This window comes from Triturus cristatus, chromosome 9 (assembly GCF_964204655.1).
Source record: "Triturus cristatus chromosome 9, aTriCri1.1, whole genome shotgun sequence".
NCBI classification, from domain to species: Eukaryota; Metazoa; Chordata; class Amphibia; order Caudata; family Salamandridae; genus Triturus; species Triturus cristatus.
The window spans coordinates 1161994312-1162013862 of NC_140592.1; the positions used below are offsets into that span (position 1 = coordinate 1161994312).

The window sequence follows — 19551 nt, forward strand, 5'->3', positions numbered from 1 at the left end:
CTATGTGCAAAATAGTAGTACTTTCTAAAACATTTTTAAAAGAAGAATGCAGACATTTAAGGTGTCCTATGTGCAAGCCAGCAAGCTGTTAACCAAGTGAGCTTTGCCCTACCTGACAAACAATCTTGTTAACCCATAATACCCTCTGCTGTTAGAATTACATATTCTAAAGGGAAATGAGCACAGTGTAGTACAATATAGATTAAAATGTCATGTGTTCAAAGTAGCAGATTTTTCTCAAACATTTTACGAAAAAGAACGCAGACACATTTGAGGTGTCCTATGTGCAAAGATTTGTTAAACCCGAAAAGAGCTTTGCCTTGCCCAGCAGCCAATCAAAATCATTTACATTAAAATTTACATTTAAAATTAATTAGGTATGTGGCCAGTGTTCATGAGGAGAGTTTTTCAGAAGGAAGTACTGTAAAACTATTGGAGTGACCTATATACAATTTAGCAGAATGTTAGAAAGGAAGGAGTCTTTTCCCTGACGCAGCTGCCTATCTAGGTTGCTTGATTTTCAATTTGTTGTCTGCCGGCCGGTTTGCGGGGCATCTGCAGCTTGCAAGAGGAACATATTTCCCGATCAGTTTCATAGAAAGATCGGTCAAGCTGAGTGCGTCCGGTCAATTCAGAAGGATTTCTACCTTTTCCTCATGTGTTGCCGCCATTGGTTGCTGTTAGTTTCTTTTCTACCTTAAAAGGAATCTCACAAAGCAGCAGTTCAGCTCCATATATCTGCTGGCATGAAGCAAGTAAGTACCGCCTGCCTGCATGTTCAGATTCTTCTTTGGTTCAGGAGTGGGCATAGCATTGCTCTTCACTCTGCCATTAATTCCTTGCAGGTACATACAGAGTGCACCATATCCTCTTTCCCCTTTCCGCACAGCCAACAATCAGTCGAAATGGAATTGCATTTCCAGGGTGGTTGATGTAGAAGCAAAGGTAGTATGCCCAAGCGGTATATCAGAAGTTTTTCTTTTACTGAACTGGAGTACCCCATTTGAAAATTGCGTTAGGGTATGGCTTTATCTAAATTGTGCAGCACAAGCCAGTCATGAGCTCTGCCTGCCACTGCTGCCTCGTCCTCAATGAATGGGACCTTTTTGTTGGTTTTGTTTACCAGCTTTCTGAAGCTGGCGTGTGTTGCAGTTTGGGGCGACCACTTTCTTCTTTAGGTTTCTTAATGACAGAGCTAGGGCATTCCCTTCTGTTTCAGAGCAGTTTGAATGATGCCTAAATATTTATACTCCTACACGGACTCCAGATGTTGGGTAGCAATATACCAGCTTGATGCTTTTCTTTTTGTCCTGTTTAATACCATGGTTTTTTGTTTTTGGGAAATTTAATTTTCTATTGAATATGCATGAGTGGAGGAGGTGCTGCAGCCCAACCGGTGTGTGACTTATTAGCATCAGCTTGTCTGCATAGAAATGATTAGGGAGGACTACTCTACCCAGCTTTGGGGCGTGAGAACTGCAGCACTTTAATTTTATTAGGTCAGCTAAAACGAAGTTCGACAGCGTAGGGGTGAGGATGCAGCCCTGCTTCAGGCCTTCGGTGGTTGGAATGAGACTTCAAAGATACGTCCCTAACTTAACCTGTACCCACGTGTCACTGTGTAACAGAATGAGTAATTCCGGTAGGGCAGGTGTAGCATTCCGATTAGCCACTTTCATCTATAGTTTACCTTCATTGATATTGTCAAAAGAGGAGTGGAAGTCGAGGAAGCAGAGGTACAAGGGTAACTTAGCACCTTTAGAACAGACTATTAGTAGGGAAAAGGCCAGGATGTTTGTTGTGGTACCCATGCGTTTACAGAAACTGGTCTGGTTTAGCGGGGTGACGAGATTAGCCGAGGCCCAAGTTGTCTACTCCTCTAAAATGGCACAGGCTAAATTTATTATAGATAAACTGCACATGCCAATAGTTTTTTGCGCTACTCTTATTGCCATGTTTATGGATTGGTGAAATTATGGACCCTTTCCATGAGGCCGGGATTATGGCATGCGCTGATATTTGCTGGAATATCGGCTCCAATTTCAATGACCAGTAGCTGACATCCTGTATGAATAGTGCAGGTGGAATCCCATTGGGGCCCCAGGCCCACTCCCGTCTCCCTTTGGATACCAGTCTATTTATTTGCTCACTAGTTAGTATGAAGGAATCCGTGATAAAATCTTGGGGCAGGCGTTGGATTTAGGCTGCCCTTTCAGTTACCTTTTTTTATGTAGTGAAAGTGTCGGAAAAAATTCCTGCAGAGCACTTGTTTGTTTTTGCCCCTCCTCATGGTGGTTGAAGTGTGCATGTAGAAACTTTGCTGAGGCTTCTTCGGTCAAATGGAACTGATCGCTTGGTAGATGGGACGTAGTAACACATTTACTTTGTGCCAAAACCATGCGTGGTCATTCCTTTGTATGTTGAAAAGGAACTTGCCTGGAGAAATTTTTCTCCTTCCCTTTTTATTATCCAAGTTAGCATTTTTATGACTGCTTTGATCGGTCTTAGTTCTCGTTGTACGGGATCCAGCTGAATTTTCTAAGTATTAAATTTATGATTCTCTTGGTTGACTTTACTTGCTCTTGTTGCAAAAGAATAAGGTGACCCTGACAGATTCCTTGCTGTGATGCATTTCTTCTTGTATTTGAGGTGGTGAATGCGTCTCCTAGCGCTTTTGTAAAGACTTTCCAAGTGACTAAAGGGTAACTGGATCTGTCTTGCTGTCCTTGTGGTATGTCATTGGCAGACCCCAAGAGTCGGCCTAAGGAGGTGATATTACATTTGAACCTTTTGCTGTTCATGGTATGTACAGAGCATGGTATTTCAGTTGGACGACAGGCACAAGCAGGGATCGCTTTGAGAGTGACGACCTGTGGAAGAGGACTACTGGATTATTCCTTGGCCTGTTGGTATGGGGAGACTTTACAGAACAGTGGAAAAAGTATAGTCCCGTGCTGAGGAGGCCGCCAAGGAGTTGAAAGTTGCTGTCGGCGGGTTATCCTCTGGGAAACATTCATTTAGTGCCCAAAAAGACAAGTTACTTACCTTCTATAATGCCTTATCTGGTAGAGACATGATCTAGGCGCAGATTCCTTACCTGTGGACTTCCCAGGCGTCACACGGGATCTGGAAGATTTTTCTTGAGCAGTACCCCTGTGCACCGATAGGTGGAATTGGTCGACTCAGCGTGATGTCAGCGTCCTCAGTCATCGTTATGTCGGCGTCGTCTATATAGGCGCCTCCTCAGCGTGTTGACGTCAGTACATTTTTCAACTTTCCACACCAGAAGCGCGGAGCCATCAAGTTGACAGACAATGGTGTGTTTAAACAACTAGGGCCCTAAAGGGGAAAACCCTGGCATGAAGAACTGATCCGCAGTGTGGGGAGAATGTATGGGTCAGCAAGGAATCAGTGGCTAGATCATGGCTCTACCAGATAAGGTGCTACCGAAGGTAAGTAACTTGTCCATCTTATAGAGACATCTAGCCACAGATTCCTTACCTGTGAACAGATACCCAAGCAATACCATTCCCAGAGGAGGGACTGCGGAAAAGTTTAAACCATAAAGTCCTGTAGGACCGAGCAGCCAAAGAGGCTTGCCCTACGAACCGGATTGACAGGGGAATAATGCTTGGCAAACGTGTACAGGGATGCCCACATAACCACCTGGCAGATGTTGAGGTCCAGGACACCACGCTGGAAAGCCATGGTGGCTGCCCTAAATCTGGTAGAATGAGCTCTGAGGCCTTCAGGAGGCTGTTTCTTTGCCAGAGCGTAACAGATTTGAATGCAGAGGATAACGCATTGTGAGATGCTCCTCTTCTGCACAGCACATCCCTTCTTTGCTCCAACATACCCCACAAAGTGTTTGTCGTCCATCCTGAAAGGTTAAGGTAGAAGGATATAACGCTTGTTTTGAGTCCAGACAGTAAAGACGTTCTTCTCCCTTCTAAGGATGTGGAGGAGCATAGAAGGTTGGAAAGGCAAGACTGCCCTAGGTGGAAAGGTGTCACCACTTTAGGCAAGAAAGAAGCCCTAGTGCGGAGCACTACCTTATCTGGGAAGATAGTCATGTAAGGAGGATGAAAAGACCGTGCCTGCAGCTCGCTCGCCCTCCTGGCAGAAGTTATTGCCACTAAAAAGGCTGTCTTGATGGTGAGCCACCGGAAGGGGCAAGCATGCAGTGGCTCAAAAGGTGCACATATTCGAGGAATGAGGACCAAGTTAAGGTCCCATTGGGCCATGACAAAAGGTGATGTGGAAACAAATGTGTAAGTCCATTTACAGTACGAGACTTAAATAGTGACAGTTTGTCTGGCAACCATAGAAAGGTAGAAAGGGCCAAAAGGCAACCCTTTAGAGTGCCCCACTGGGCAAGAGTTAGGATGAAAAGTAGGATGTCAGAAAGGAATACAGACAGAGGGTCAATAGACTGTTCTGTATAATATTTACAAACATTTTGCATCGGCAGGCATATATCAACTTAGCAGAGGGACACCTGGCAACCAGAATAACTTTGCATACTTTGGGAGGAAGGTCAAATGCTATCAACTATTGCCGCCCAATCAATCTAAACGCAAGGACGCAGGACCCTCCCCTGCTGCTGCAACAAAAGATCTCCTGAAGGGGCAGCTTGATCGTAGGATCAATGGAGGGAAGGGTAGTTTCAAAGGGGAGGGCTGAGCGCTGAGCCAGGGTTCATTTAAAAAAAAAAAAAAACACATGTGGGTATATTTTTGGTTGATAGTTCTATGACACTGCCTTAAACGTGCTCCCTTCTGTACTAGTTGAGCCTGCAGTTTTTGTGCCTCTGGCTCCTGTGTGGTTGCAACTAGGGGGTCTTCACCCTTATGTGATCTCTTGGCATTGGCAGCGTTGGTACTATGTCGACTTCCTTTCCTTTTGCTGGTTGCGGTGTAGATTGGTCCACTCTCCCTTACTATACCTGGACCAACTCTATAATAGTCCTTACTTTTAATAAACATTTGAAATAGAATAGGTCTCGCATTTACGAGTGTTTGAGCTATTGGCATTGTAACTGAAAATGCATTTTATATAAGTGTTTTTAAAACGGAAAAATAAAAAGCATTGTCATTTACAATGCCAATAGCTTAAACTCTCGCAAATGGAAGACTTATTGCATTGCAAATGTTTTCTGTTTTTTTAAGTGCCCCATGCCGCGCTTTGACTTGAATGGCGGCCACTCCCCTTTCTTTAGACACGGCTCGTCTAAAGAAAAGGGTGAGCCGCTCGTCTAAAGAAAGGGGCTTGACCACCATTCAAATGGACGTGCGGTATGGGGCGCTTTTACAAAAAAAGCATCCGTTTGTCAAGTTGAACAAAATAATGCTTTTTTTTGTATAAGCGTGGAACGTACCGGTTTTACATTAATAGCAGCCACGCACCTTCCTTTAGACATGGCTCGTCTAAAGAAAGGACTTGGCTGCCATTAAAGTGAAAGCGTGGTATGGGGTGCTTGTAAACAGAAAAAAAGTGAAGAAATAAAAAAAGCGTTGCAGGAGAGAGTGTTCTGCCTGCAACAGCAGCCATGTGAAAACCATTTAACAAAATAGTGCTCGGAGGCTGTAATTAAAGCCTACCGAGTAACACGTAACAGATGTCCTCATGGGAGATTACAAAATGAGACAAGGCGGTACTAAGGAGGGACTACTAAGCCTATTGACTGAAAAGCCAGAGTTTACAAAAGGACAATAATACAAGCCAATGAAAAATATATGGGAAGAGTGTGAGCGGAGCTTCAAGTCAATACCCTAATACAGGAGCCTCGCAGAGAAGCACATGTGCTGCCAAGGCTCGATCTAAACAAGCATTTGCAATGAAATCGGTCTTGCCTTTGGTACCTTAAATTTATTTAACTATGCAGCAGCAGGAAATGGTATTGTCCAAAGCACTGTTTAGAACATAAAATCAGGGCCTTCAGTGGTAATATCACTGAAAATACAAGATTTGAAAAAAATATTGTCTACGGGTGTTCGTGGAAGACAAGTTTCTATGGCCAGGAATCGAGGGAATGCTAAAGCGATTCTGGTATTTTACTGCTGCTCGTTTTCTATCAACAAAGTTAAATAGAGGCAGTTACCAGATAAATTAAAAAAGAAAGTCCCAATTTGTATCAAGACAGTTAAATAAAGGCAGTTGAACAGAAAAAAAGTCCCTAAGCAGAAGCAGACAAGTCCTGGGGATGATCTCCGGAGCCCACAAAGTACATACACAGATCTTCCAGACAGCGCAAGCGCTGTCTAGGCTGGACCTAAAAAGGTTAGCTTAGCTCCCCTTGAATAAGGGGAAGAAAGATCAACTGCTGTCGGGGCATGATGCTTACCAGGATTCTAAACCTAAGACTGTCAGGTCTACAGCAGGTAAGAAGGGGAATTACATGATTCAGCAACAAGGTAGCAAGATAACAAAATGCCGTAAGGCATGTAGAGTTCTAAAAATAACTGATTAGTGATGTATGACACACAAATTGTGGTTTTAAATTTGATTTATTATATGTTTGAGCTGTCCAATATTGTGGTGCTAATACAAACGCAAACAATATATTTCACATCAGCTCACAATAAAACACCAAACATATTCAGGTTTGCGTGTGCCGATTCGATGGGACCAGGATATTCAAGGTCTTTCTGCTCCTCACATGTTTTTCGCACCTCACTGACTAGAGTGAACTGGATATTATCTGTGGAATGTACAACTCTGTCTCAGAGTCAAGATACAGGGGCTTGGCAAACCACTGTCTTGGCCTTGACGCAAACTGGTACCAGCCAGCTCGTTTCTTTCCAATGAGAAAGGGGCAGGGTTCCCTAGAAGCTTCGCCTCACGTTGAATAATGATATTTAAGCTGGAAGCTTTCGTAGGTCAGATGGAAGTTCACCACAGAATAGACGTATTGCTGTGGAATGGTGACAGAACTTGAGTCCTGACTGACACTCCTTCCTGGGCTGTTGAAAGGGCTTCCCCAGCTAAAGAGTTGGCAAGGATGTTGCAGAATCAGTCGGTGAGGTGTTCCTAACCATTCACTCTCTCTCTCTCTCTTGTATATATTTTTTCTACTCTTTGCCATCTGTGTATATATTGCCTTCTATTTCAATTGTTCATTTATTCAGCCCAGAACTCCAAGCCTCCAAGCAAGCTTGCCGGAAGCAAGAGAAGAAACGGCACGGTGAACAGACCCCGGACAGCCACGCAGCACACAAGGACGCCATCCGCAACCACAACACCTCATCAAGGCTGCCAAGAGGACCTCCTTCAAAGACCGCCTCGACAACAAAGCACACGACAGCAAGGAGCTCTTCAACATCATGAAGGAACTCTCCAACCCCAGGTCCAAAACCAACGACATCCCGCCGTCGCAAGCCCTGTGCGACTCCCTCGCTACTTTCTTCCACCGGAAGATAGCTGACATCCACGACAGCTTCAACACCCAGACAGCCCCAACAGACAGCAACACAACAGACTCTCCACACATCATCGAACACGACCCCCTGCTAGCCTGGGCCAGTGTGAGCATAGATGACAACATCAAGACCATGAGCACAATCCACTCCGGCTCTCCGTCAGACCCATTCCCGAACCACGTCTTCAACAAAGCAAGCAGCTCCATCGCACCCCACCTGCGCAACGTCATCAACCTCTCCCTCAAGACCGCGACCTTCCCAGAGAGCTGGAAACACGCCGAGATCAACGCCCTACTCAAAAAACCCAAGGCAGACCCAAGAGACCTCAAGAACTTCCAGACCATCTCTCTGCTCCCGTTCCAGGCCAAGGTCACAGAGAAGATCATCAACAGACCGCTAACCCGATACCTCGAAGAAAACAGAAACCTGGACCCTTCCCAGTCAGGGTTCCGCAGCAACCACACCAACGAGACCGCCCTCATCGCCGCCACCGACGACATCGGGTCTCTGCTGGACAACGGTGAGACCGCAGCACTCATCCTCCTATACCTCTCCACCGCCTTCGACACAGTCTGCCACCGCACACTACGCGCACGTCTCCACGCCGCAGGGATCCGAGACAAGGCTCTGGAATGGTCCACATCCTTCCTCTCAGGCAGAACTCAGAGCGTCCGCCTCTCCCCTTTCCGATCCGAAGCCTCCGAGATCATCTGCGGCATACCCCAGGGATCCTCCCTCAGCCCGACACTGTTCAACATCTACATAACCTCGCTTGCACACGTCGCCAGACAGCACGACCTCAACATAATCTCCTACGCCGACGACACTCAACTGATCCTCTCCCTCACCAAGGACCCCATCACCACCAAAGCCAACCTCCACGAAGGAATGAAGGCAGTCGCCGACTGGATGAAGATCAGCCGCCTGAAGCTGAACTCGGACAAGACGGAGGTCCTCATCCTCGGCTCCAATCCCTCAGCCTGGGACGACTCCTGGTGGCCGACGGCACTGGGGACAGCCCGACACCCACAGACCACACACGCAACCTGGGAATCATCGACTCAATGCTCTTAATGACCAAGCAAGTCAACGCCGTCTCCTCCTCCTGCTTCCGCATGCTCCGCAAGATCTACAAATGGATCCCAACAGATACAAGAAAGATAGTCACCCAGGCCCTCGTCAGCAGCAGACTTGACTACGGAAACGCCCTCTAGGCGGGAGCCCCGACCAAGCTCAAACTACTACAACGCATCCAAAACGCCTCGGCACGACTGATCCTCGATGTACCACGCCACAGCCACATCACCCCCCACCTGAGAAACCTGCACTGCCTCCCCGTCAACAAGAAGATATCCTTCCAGCTCCTCATCCATGCACACAAGGCACTCCAAAAGTCCGGCCCTGCCTACCTCAACAGACGTCTCTCCTTCTACATCCCCAACCGCCAGCTACGCTCCGCCGACCTCTCACTAGCCACCGTCCCGCACAGCCAAAGAACTATCACCGGCGGGAGATCCTTCTCCCACCTCGCCGCCAAAACATGGAACACCCTCCCACTGAGCCTACAACCGACCCAAGACCTGCTGACCTTCAGGAGAATACTCAAGACCTGGCTGTTCGATCAGTAGCGCCCCCCCAGCTCCTTGAGACCCTCGTGGGTATGTAGTGCGCCTTACAAATAACTGATTGATTGATTTAATCATTCATTTGACATTTGAGAATCTGCATTTACTGATCTATTTAGTTTACCTTTTTGAACATTGCATTAATCAACAGTTTTCTTTTGAGTCTGCCATGATTGATATATTCGGCCTGTCTTTTTAAAATGTTGCATTAATAAACTTGTGTGTGTGTTACTTTACCTACATTTGGGTTTGTTTTCTTACCTCGCCTTAAGGAAGTGCTGAGTCTTGCCTTACCTTTTGGGAGTGTTGGGTTTGGGTGAGTCCTTTTTGTGAAAAGCAGATTTATTACATATGGTTCCTAATTTACACACTGCAAGACGTTCTCCTGTAAGACAGTCCTGATTTCAAACCCTCCTCCCACACCCATATGAGAAAAGCCCAAAGTATTGAGTGGAAAGTGTCTGATTTTCTTTCTTCTGCAGAGGTTTATGTAGGTGTTTCTTGGCGCTAAGTAAATGTACAGGTATGACCGCCTGAACAAGGGCACACATGACACTTTGAAGGCAAAATAAAATACATAACAACTTTGTATGTCAAGCCATCACCGAAGGACAACGAGTTAAGGTATCTTGCAAGCTTATTAGATGAAATGAGAAGCTGAAAGTTTGTGAGTAAGTGCCTTTTCATCCTGCATAAGCATTAAGCGACAGCAAAGATGAGCAGTCTTGGTTGGTTTGGTGGCACTACATACTCACAGAACACACTTTTTAAAATGCTGACTACAACTCATTAAGTAGTAGTAACAATATTAAGTAAAAGTAAAGTAAATTAAAAGTATTAACTAAAAAATAAAATCATCAGACATGGTGCGCAATTTAGGAGTTACATTTGATAACAAGTTATACTTGGAGAGTCATGTAAAATAAGTGGCAGGCACCAGCTTTGCTCTTCTCCGAGGTTTAAGGACACTTTTACGAATGTGGCCCCCGCAAGCAAAAACTTTGATTGTGCAAAGCTTGATCCTTAGTAAGCTTGATTATTGTAACGCACTGCTACTTCGAGTATCGGAATACCTACTAAAAATACTGCATCGAGCCATGACCATAGCCGCTAAATTGGCTTTGAATAGGCCCAAAAAAATCATCTGCCTCTAGTGCCATGAAAGAACAGCATTGACGTCTAATAAATCAGAGGATAGCCTTTAAATCTTTGTGCATAGGTTTCAAAGCACTTCAGGGAAAAGGCCCACTGCCTCTACAAAGAAGGATAAAAAGGTATATACCTGGAAGATGCCTTTCTTTGGCAACTGCATACCTCAACTGCGTTGCAAAATTATGTTAAAAAAACGATGGGGCGGCTGAGCCTTTATGGTCACAGCAGTTCAGCTTTGGAATACGCTCCCTGTTTGTTGCTCTAAGATCTCCAACGAATCTACTACACGTCTGAGAAAGCCCTAAAAATGTGTCTTTCCTGTGTAACACTGGGATCACAGCTACCCGCCCTCAATTACAGTATGCATTTAGTTTACATATAGGCCCTTAGTGCCAGGATACCTATAAAGGTGATAGTGCGCCTTAAAAGTGATTTAAATAAAATTAAATAAATTAAGAAAGTACTGCCAATATGTCTCACAACCTCAGTTTTTCGTTTGAGTTGGAGCGGCGGAAAAGTTAAAGAAGATCTCACAAAACTGAATGCCCAGCTCTAAAAGTCATAAAAAATGTATTATCCCATTACACTGCGAGGTTGATTATGGGTAAATTTAGTGAGCGTGACCAATAGAGGCTTTAACAACTTGTGATCATCAAATTAGGCTGAACAATGACATGGATCAGCAACTCAATGCATTTCATCTCAGTAAACAGATTGAAGTCTATAAAAAAAATATTCCTTTGCAGCAATTAGCTTTCATAACGTGGATGTGCTCACTAACATTTAAGCAAGTGCAAAGAAACAAATGGACAGCAGTGAGTAAAATGAAGATACACTGGTGACAGTGAGCCAAATGAATCCCCAGGGAATAATCTACTACAGTTACACAACTGAGGAACAGGGAGTTTGAAGTGGTTCAACTAGTTGAACCCGTCAACCAATCCAACTAAAACTGGAATGTTTTTCTGGCTGAGCCAAATCAAACTCTTCTGGAAAGGCTCATCGTTATCTACAAACTGAACTGTGCCCAAAGCTGAAAAACGTAAAAAAGTTTAATTTTTTGAGTTTCTCTATGGAGTCTTAGCTCAACATTTAGAAAGCACAAGAGTCAGCTATTTAAATAGACATTCCTGCAGTTGTCTGCTTTGGATAAATAAGGCAGGACAAAAAAAAATCAAAAACCGCCCAGGAAGGAGCGCCTAACTAGGAAAAACCCATGTCTATTTCAATCAATAAAAGTGCTGCCCCGCGGAAATAATGTTTCCATCTACAATACTATAAAAGAACCAACCTGCCTACTATGCAAATAAAACCAAGGTTTACAGAACAAAAAACGACAACCAATAAAAACACCTGATAACCCAGATTTCCAAAGACCACTCAACAGAGGGCAAATTCAACAATTAGCATCACACAGGCCAACCTCTTCACATTACTTACTGCATATGCGATGCGAAATAAAACCAAACAGCAGGTTATAAACATAAAACCGGGTCTTTAAAATAAATATATTGTTTGTTACACAACTCCGTTCGTAATCTCAGGTCAAACTTTGTAAAACTGTGCATTTCCATTCAGTGATCGTGCATATATCGATGAACTTTAGGTCACCCTACACCGAATAATCTTGCCATCCCGCACTGATCAAGACTAAACAAAAGGCAGACGCGAGTCATTAATACAGTCAACAAAGCCAAAGTCGAGAGCCGAAGGGGTCAGTAATTTTAAGGACTCAAACCCACAACTTCATCTACTTTAGAAACAAAAGTGCATGCAATCAAGAACTGCCCACATTCTCAACTAGCGGGACACTGTGATAAACTTTCTGATAAAGTTAAACGTGTAATGCTAAGCTTGGGAGCTCGTTTGCAGGACACACGTTAGTGCGCTGACCTTTATTGCGAAGTAAAAGAAAAGCGGACCTGGTCAAATGGAAGAGTGTGGTATGCCACTAAATAATAATAACAACGATGAGCGAGGATCCGCACATTTTAGCATCCTGGGGCTACAAGAGCAGAGTAACTCCTAATGCAACAAGCATTTGCAATGCAATAGGACTTGCATTTAAGCAAGACATATTGCATATTGCGTCACGGACAACAAGAGAGGGCGGCACGGACAACGTATTCTGTACTTACTTGCTGAAACTTGGATGTATGCTGCCCACAGCAGTCCTCTACTTCCACGGACTCAGCTCGCCGCGCCCTCCTCCTGCCAACACCCTACAATCCGTATGCGCGAGAATTAATGTTGCCTCCGCTCTTTCCTGTTCTGCACCCACTGTACGCTGATACTGCTGGAAGTTCCGCGCCTGTCCCTACATCACGTACAAAAGCGAAACCATCTAAGGCTAGCCCGCTTGTCGACTCCTGCCAACTTCCTTCTCGACTCTGAGCCTCTGCTGGGAAAGACAAGCAATTGCGATGTAATAGGGCTCGCATTTACGTGAGACCTATTACATATTGCATCACGGACAACGGGAGGAAGGGTGGAAGGCGTGAACAACTGGAGTGCGGGCAGGGAGAGGAGGGAGGACGCATGGACAATGGGAGTGCAGGCGGGGAAGTGGGAGAAGGGGGCAAGAAGGCACAAGAAAGTAGTGCTCACAGTCCACATACTGTGAAACATTCGAAGTAAAGGGGCCAGTAGCCATGGGAGGTGACAAATGATTTCATGTCCGTCATAAGGAAGGACTAACAAGCCTCATAATGAATCAGATGACAGCATTTAGGATGGACAAAAACACAAGCCTATGACAAATATGGGCGGGGGAGTGGGCGTGGCATCTCTCCGTACTGAAATACCACAGCTCTTCGCAGAGCAGTGCTTGCGTGCTGGCTCACGCTCGACCTAAAAAAGGGAAAGGCGAGACGCTAAGTGCTAACTCCCGATATTGCTTTTAGACTCATCTGCAAAACTAATGAGAATTATCTTGGTATCTTGGAGACTAGTTTTGTGGGTGGGTGAAAATAATGTGTTAACAGCCTCCCTGTATGGTTTCAGGAAAGATATTGGTACATAAGAGAAATATATTAACCTTCGTCTCCTAATCTCCAAATATACCTCAGCAAAGCAAAAACATCTACATCTGTTTTGCTGACCTAAGCAGTGCTTGATTGTGTTAATCACACAAAATTGTGGAAGACTAATTGAAATGGGCACCCCAGTGGATATAATCTCATTCCTCTCACAGATTTATGCCTCACTAACCAACCGTGTGAGATTTGGGATAGACAGAGAATGCGCCCCAAGTTGTAAAGTGACCAGAGGTATAAGGCAAGGCTGTATTTTAGCCCTCCTCCTCTTTTCCCTCTATATAAATGAGGTTGATAGAAGCTATAAGAAATAGCCGCAGGTTCGGAATTCTGCGCTTTCTCATCCCCTCCTTGGCGGTCGCTATTGCGGTGTTGTGGCCGTGTTACGATTGTGATCTGGCTGGTTTGATCAGCCAAGCGGAGACTGCTGTGCCGCATGTTACCCAGGGGGTTCCATGTTCCTGCTGACTCACCTCTCGTGTGACGATTGGCCAGAGACCTAGGAGGGCAAAAGCACAAACGTCTTAGCAGTCAGAAAGAGATTATAGCACATTGGTGGTCAAACCAGGAGGGTGCGAGGCAGCAGACCGCACCAAGTCCTAGCTTGGCCTCCTCTAGCGTCACAGCATTCACTCCCCGACAGGGCCCTCTACCAGGTGCACCTGCTACGCAGGTTGACCTCTTTAACCAGTGTTCTCTCAACCTTGGCTTGCCTCACCTTGGAAGCGATGACTCAGCCTGCCAGTTGGTAAGACTCCCACTGTCAAGGCTTCCTTCTGGCTGGGGAGTAGGGAAGCCAGGTAAGCAGTGAAGCAGTGGGACTAGGGCAGAGTATGTTAGAGCAGAGTTTTGAACAAACTTGAGCAGTAGCGTGACCGGCACCAGCGCAGAGGAGCGCAGGAGAGACAGGGCAGCCTGCCCTGCCCAAATTTGGTGTTTTTTAGTGTATCTAGTTCCCCCGATAAGGACTGCTGGCCCTTGGGTGCCCGCTCGGTTCGTCTGACTCTCTGCTCCCCTCGTGCAAACCTTAACAATCACGGTGCCTGCTGGTTCTGGTACGTCGTGGTTTGTGCTGGCTCCTAATATGTCCCCAATATGTTGTGCCTCCAGTCATCCAGGTTTCTTCTGGCTAACACGCCTGCTAACATGGCCCAGCAACAGAGTAGTGTAGAGGCAAGGCAGCGGGGATGCTTGAAATGCGGTGAAATCTCAGTGTGCATCATGGTGGGGGCCTGCGGGGGCTTGCCTGACCTGTGACGCTTCCGTTTCCGCCTAACAATGCAGCAGAGAAATGCGCCGCCTGGTCTCCGCTTGTCCCAGCTCCATGGGCTCAGATTCCCTTACTCGCTGCACAGCTCTGCTCGATGGAGTGTTGGCGTAGCAGTTGGGGGGAGCTCTTTCTCTTTCCGCTGCGGCCGCCATTGAATCTTTAAGGGGCCATAGTTGTTGTGACCCTTTATGCAGTAAGGCATGCGGAAGACAATTTTTTTATAATAGCTGCGAGTTGTGTAGTTAGTGCCATGAGTCTTTAGTACATTCGTTCAATCGCTGAGGAGAATAGCCACCAAAAAACAGTCAAGAAGCTGGTGTGGTAGGCAGATGTAGCAGGTCACCACCAACAGGAGTCTCAGCCAGCTACCACCTTTCCACAGAAATAGCCATTTTCCACAAGAAATACAGTGCCCTATCATAGTTTGATAATCAAAATTCCTAAAACCATAAACAAAAATGATGTTGCTCTGGGGAGAGACACATCTGCAGCTCCATGATGAGTAGGGGAGTAACAGCAGACCTAAGAGTTCAGTTAAAACCCCTTTTTGGAATTTTAAAAAAAAAACCAGATGCCTCACATCTGAAGCTCGAGATTAAGGGCTGCAAAGTTAGAGTGCAATGGGTTTTTATGGGGGCTGAGCAAAGGCCATGTGCCTAGAATGCACTGCGTTCCCAACTGTTAGCCGATAGCAGCTGGGTGGGATGGGCCGGAGGCCATACAGTGTGCACAGCCCGTGCCCACCAAACCTGCTGTACTCGTTTAAGAATCATGTGCAAGACCTATGGGTTCAGGGTGTAGTCCCTTGCTGGAGACTAGGCCTTGCAGCCACAGCATGGAATCTGCTGTACACAGCAGAAGGCTGTGGACATCTGCAATGGGCAAGGCAGGCATATGGTATCACCAGAGAATAAATGGTCAGCTGTCAGTCGTGCTCAGCTATACCCAAATGACTAAAAGCGGTGCAAAAATGGGTTGGGGAGGATTAAAAGGATAAAGGCAGAACAAAAGAAATGAAAATAAGAAATTGAAAAGAAAATGAAAGTTAAAAAAAAAAGTAGGAAAACAATATGGAAAAAATTAAAAGAACACTTTCATTTGAGAGTTGGACACCAGCAGTACTATACTGAATGCTCTATTGAAAGACATTTGGAGGATCTGACAGTAGTGTTTGGAATAGGGCTTATGAGGGGTAGGAGGGGCTCAAGACGAAGGGAATTGACTGAAGGGTTTTTATTGGCTCACCACATGACCACAAGCAGAAAGAGGAAATTATGCAGTGCAGGTAGATCTCCATCTGATCCCCTTGAACCTACTCAGTGACAGATGAAGGCATTTATATTATTTACATACAGTGCTCCTTCACCAAGTGGTATTAGAGCAATCTAACTGCATATGGGAGAATATGCGTACAGGGAACTTCAGGGAAAATCAAACTGAAGAGAACCAAATGATTGGAGAATAAGACATTGACAATATGGGAAGGCGGAGGGTAGAGGAAAATAGCTGATAGATGGATTGACTAACATATGAGTGAAGGGAGTTTGCTACAGCAGAGGGTTTGGCAAAAGGAAAATAGTTCAGTATTAGAATCACGGGGAGGAATGTGGGAAAAAAGTGAGGAGGCAGGTGTCTTTCTGAATTTGTATTAAGAATTTCGGGGGCCCTACCATGAGGGAGTCTGCTGCAGGATTTTCTTGAGCGACCAGGAAATTTTAGCAATTCAGTCAGGTAACAGGGTCTGCCTGTGTGTAGCACTACTGAGTAGTACTTTGAAGTCAAATAATTACTTTTTATTATTTTTTCAAGTTTACTTTCCCACTTCCACAGAAATGCAAAAATAAAATATTTCATACGTACAGAATTTATTTTAAAAAGTTAAAAAGTTGATAACAAAAGTTCACATATGTGGAGTTTACAAAGTTTATATTGCTGTTTCCACTGAATGATACAGAGGGAGCAGGGATTTATATATATAATTTTTTGGTGTAATCATTAGATAACCCCTGGTACTGGTCGTATGGACCTTTGTCCATCGACAAAGAGAAATGAGGAGCAAACATCTACATAACAATAAATCAAAGATTTTGAATTCAGTCAATAAAGAGAGCTAATGCGAGTTAGATGGTTTTATTTTCAGATCTTATAGTCACATCTATTTATTTATTAATTAGGCATTAATCTTTAGATTTTACCATTAAAAGATGATATAATCCATCAATCAACATTTGATTATAAAATAGAATACAAAGTTAGTTAGAATCCCATTGAAAATGGTTTGAATATAAAAAGCGTGTTCCATGACTGAATTTCCCTAATCTAAATTAATTTGGGAAAAGGTGTCAGTTCATATTCCCAATAAAGAGTTCTGATGAGAGAATCAATATGCAAACATCAAGCCCTTGCATTACAAGCTGGAAAGTATTCTCAGTTCAAAGATATCAGCAGGCAGTTAAGTAAAATCTATGTAAGACAGCCTCTCATGAAGAAAAGGCATAAGACTCCAGTCAGAGAATCTGGGAAGGGAGACGGAATCTAGTATTTGGCTCTGGCTAACTATTCGAGGAACACACACTAATATTAACAATAAATTCGAAGTTGCAACTACATATTTTTGATTTAACATGTTTTAATTAAATGTAAGCTTCTGACATTATTAATAAAAGCATTTTGTGAGTGACTAATATTTACTGCACCATATAACAAAATTGGTTTACTTTGTTCTTCCTTTCGAACACAGGTATAAACCATATCCTGTGGAGTGATTTTACACAGTGGACACATCCAATGCACTGCATCCAACCCTAACTTCTTAGTCACATTTACAATGAGAGCATCGTCTATTAAAAATAGAAAAAAAGTCCAACTGTAGGATTTAATGATTTAATGATGGTCATTTCAATTGGCATTACAAATTCCTCAAGTGGTGAGAGTGAAATTTCCTTCGGGTGTGCGGTCACTTCTGCAATATGAGAGCTTAAGGTCAGAGTCATATTAAGGAAGTAAAGGTAAAAACGGCCCCAGTCTGTGCAGACACAGTTAGTAACTGTGAAACGAAGTAATATAAATAGTTTTTTCAGAAAACGCAGGCAGGTTTAATGTAATTAAAAGTGTTTCTCAGTATATTAAGGAGGTATCTTTGGGGACTTAGAAGTTCAAGTCATCAGGAAATCCCATATGTTTCAGTTTGAGTCAAAATATTGGTTTGGTGAATGTCACATACAAGAGACAGGTCAAAATTCAGCTGGAGCTTATGTACAAAATGTTTGGTCACTACCGATAAAAACTAGACTACTGGGATCTTCATAACATGTGTAAACTTCCATTAGTTACTCGTGTGCCTAGAACTTTTACAGTGTCAGTGGGTGGAAAAATGTGGATTTTAAAAACCATATGAGAAATATGATGGCTGCTATTAATTAATCCGCAAGCATTTTTAAGCTTCAAATAAAACAGGCAAACCAAATGTTCAAATGAAATGTAAATAATCACAAACGTTGTGCAGATGACTCACCTGCTATATCATGCTTTAAGATATTCCAACTGGTATTTGGATGCTCTCTGGAACTGCAGCCCAAGCCTTCATTTTGTGTTGTCAGATTATTACTGTTCTTTTCAGAAGTCTCCAAGGATGGTGCACCCCTTTTCAAAATAGTAAGCACATGTTGGCATTAAAAAACGCATCAATTCATTTATTCTTAAATGGCATGACATTTGTTTAAAGAGTGATGTAGTCTATATAATCAATCCTACATCAATCACCAAATACAAGACAGAAAGTAACAAGGAGAAGCGCATTCTTCCATCTACTCAACTCATCAAAAGGGTTTGGTATTTATACTACTGCACCAGAAGAAGTCAAATGCTGAGCCACTCATCGGTAACTCCTGTGAACTAATATTTCCTTACACAGCTGACTTCTCTATGGGGTCCAATGTCACTGCACCCTCCTGTACGGACAATACGATGCCCCGATATCGTGCCCATCTCTTCCAGACTTTACCATGCTTGCTCGGACAACCCCTTGCCAAGAATACCGCCTCTTCCGCGGACATGCAACGATCCAACGCCTTCTTCCAGGCCTGAACCGGGGGCGGAGTAGAGGACTTCCAATGCTGGGCAATATCTCGTTTGGCCAGCGTCAAACCCAGGAACAGGAGGTGTCGCTTATAGATATTGCCCCCTATCTCCTCAGTGCAACAGTGTTAAGCGGGGATCGGGGGGTAGCTCCCAACCCAGCACCCCCCGCAAGCATGACAGAACCGCCTCCCAGAACGGGCACAGCCGCCCACAATCCCACACCGTGTGTATAAATGTGCCGTCGCCGCATCGGAGACACGTGGGGGACTCAATCAAGTGCATGCGCCAAAGGCGGTGCAGAGTGTAATATGCCCTATGCAAATATTTAAATTGTATAAATCGGTATTTGGTGGCCACCGCCGCATATCGCGGACCCGCAATAGCTTCCGCCCAATCATCCTCCGTGAGTGTGGGGATATCTCGCTTGACTTTCTTTTTTAAGCTTCAAATAAAACCGAATGTTCAAATGAAATGTAAATAATCGGAAACTTTGTGCAGATGACTCACCTGCTATGTCATGCTTTAAGACAGGGGTCTCCAACGAGTAGCTCGGAGCTACTGGTAGCTCGCCAGCACCCTGAAAGTAGCTTTCAGAGTTGAAGACAAGCCAAGACAATCTCAGAGAGTCTATACATATTAAAGAAGGCAGCACTACTCATCTCAAAACACTTAGAGTGAAAGCCAAACAAACCAATAGCAGATCCTTTTGATAACACTCAAACACAAACTGAGTTGGGTTACGGATCTGCCACATGACTGTCTGTATCCACTCTAACTCTAAATCACAAGGAGATTGGCCATGTTATATGCCCTGCTCTTTCAGTTCCGGCACATATGTGAACAATGCACTATCAAAGAATGACAGTAGTAATCAGTGCTGACCCACCACAGTGTGGGACTGTGGTGGGACTGTAGGAGCCGGAGAGAAAATTTGATAGGAGCATGATCAACCCAAGAGCTGAGAGGAGCAG

General features: G+C 44.5%; 1 protein-coding gene across 6 annotated transcripts in view; it reads right to left on the reverse strand.

Moving 5' to 3' along the window:
* Positions 1-19551, reverse strand: part of EXD1 (exonuclease 3'-5' domain containing 1) — a 972955-nt gene that overhangs the window by 586317 nt on the left and 367087 nt on the right. For all 6 annotated transcript variants that reach the window (XM_085627141.1, XM_085627146.1, XM_085627144.1 and 3 more), the window contains one exon: positions 18015-18142. In XM_085627141.1, coding sequence (XP_085483267.1) covers positions 18015-18142 — 128 coding nt within the window. The remainder of the gene's footprint in view (positions 1-18014; positions 18143-19551) is intronic.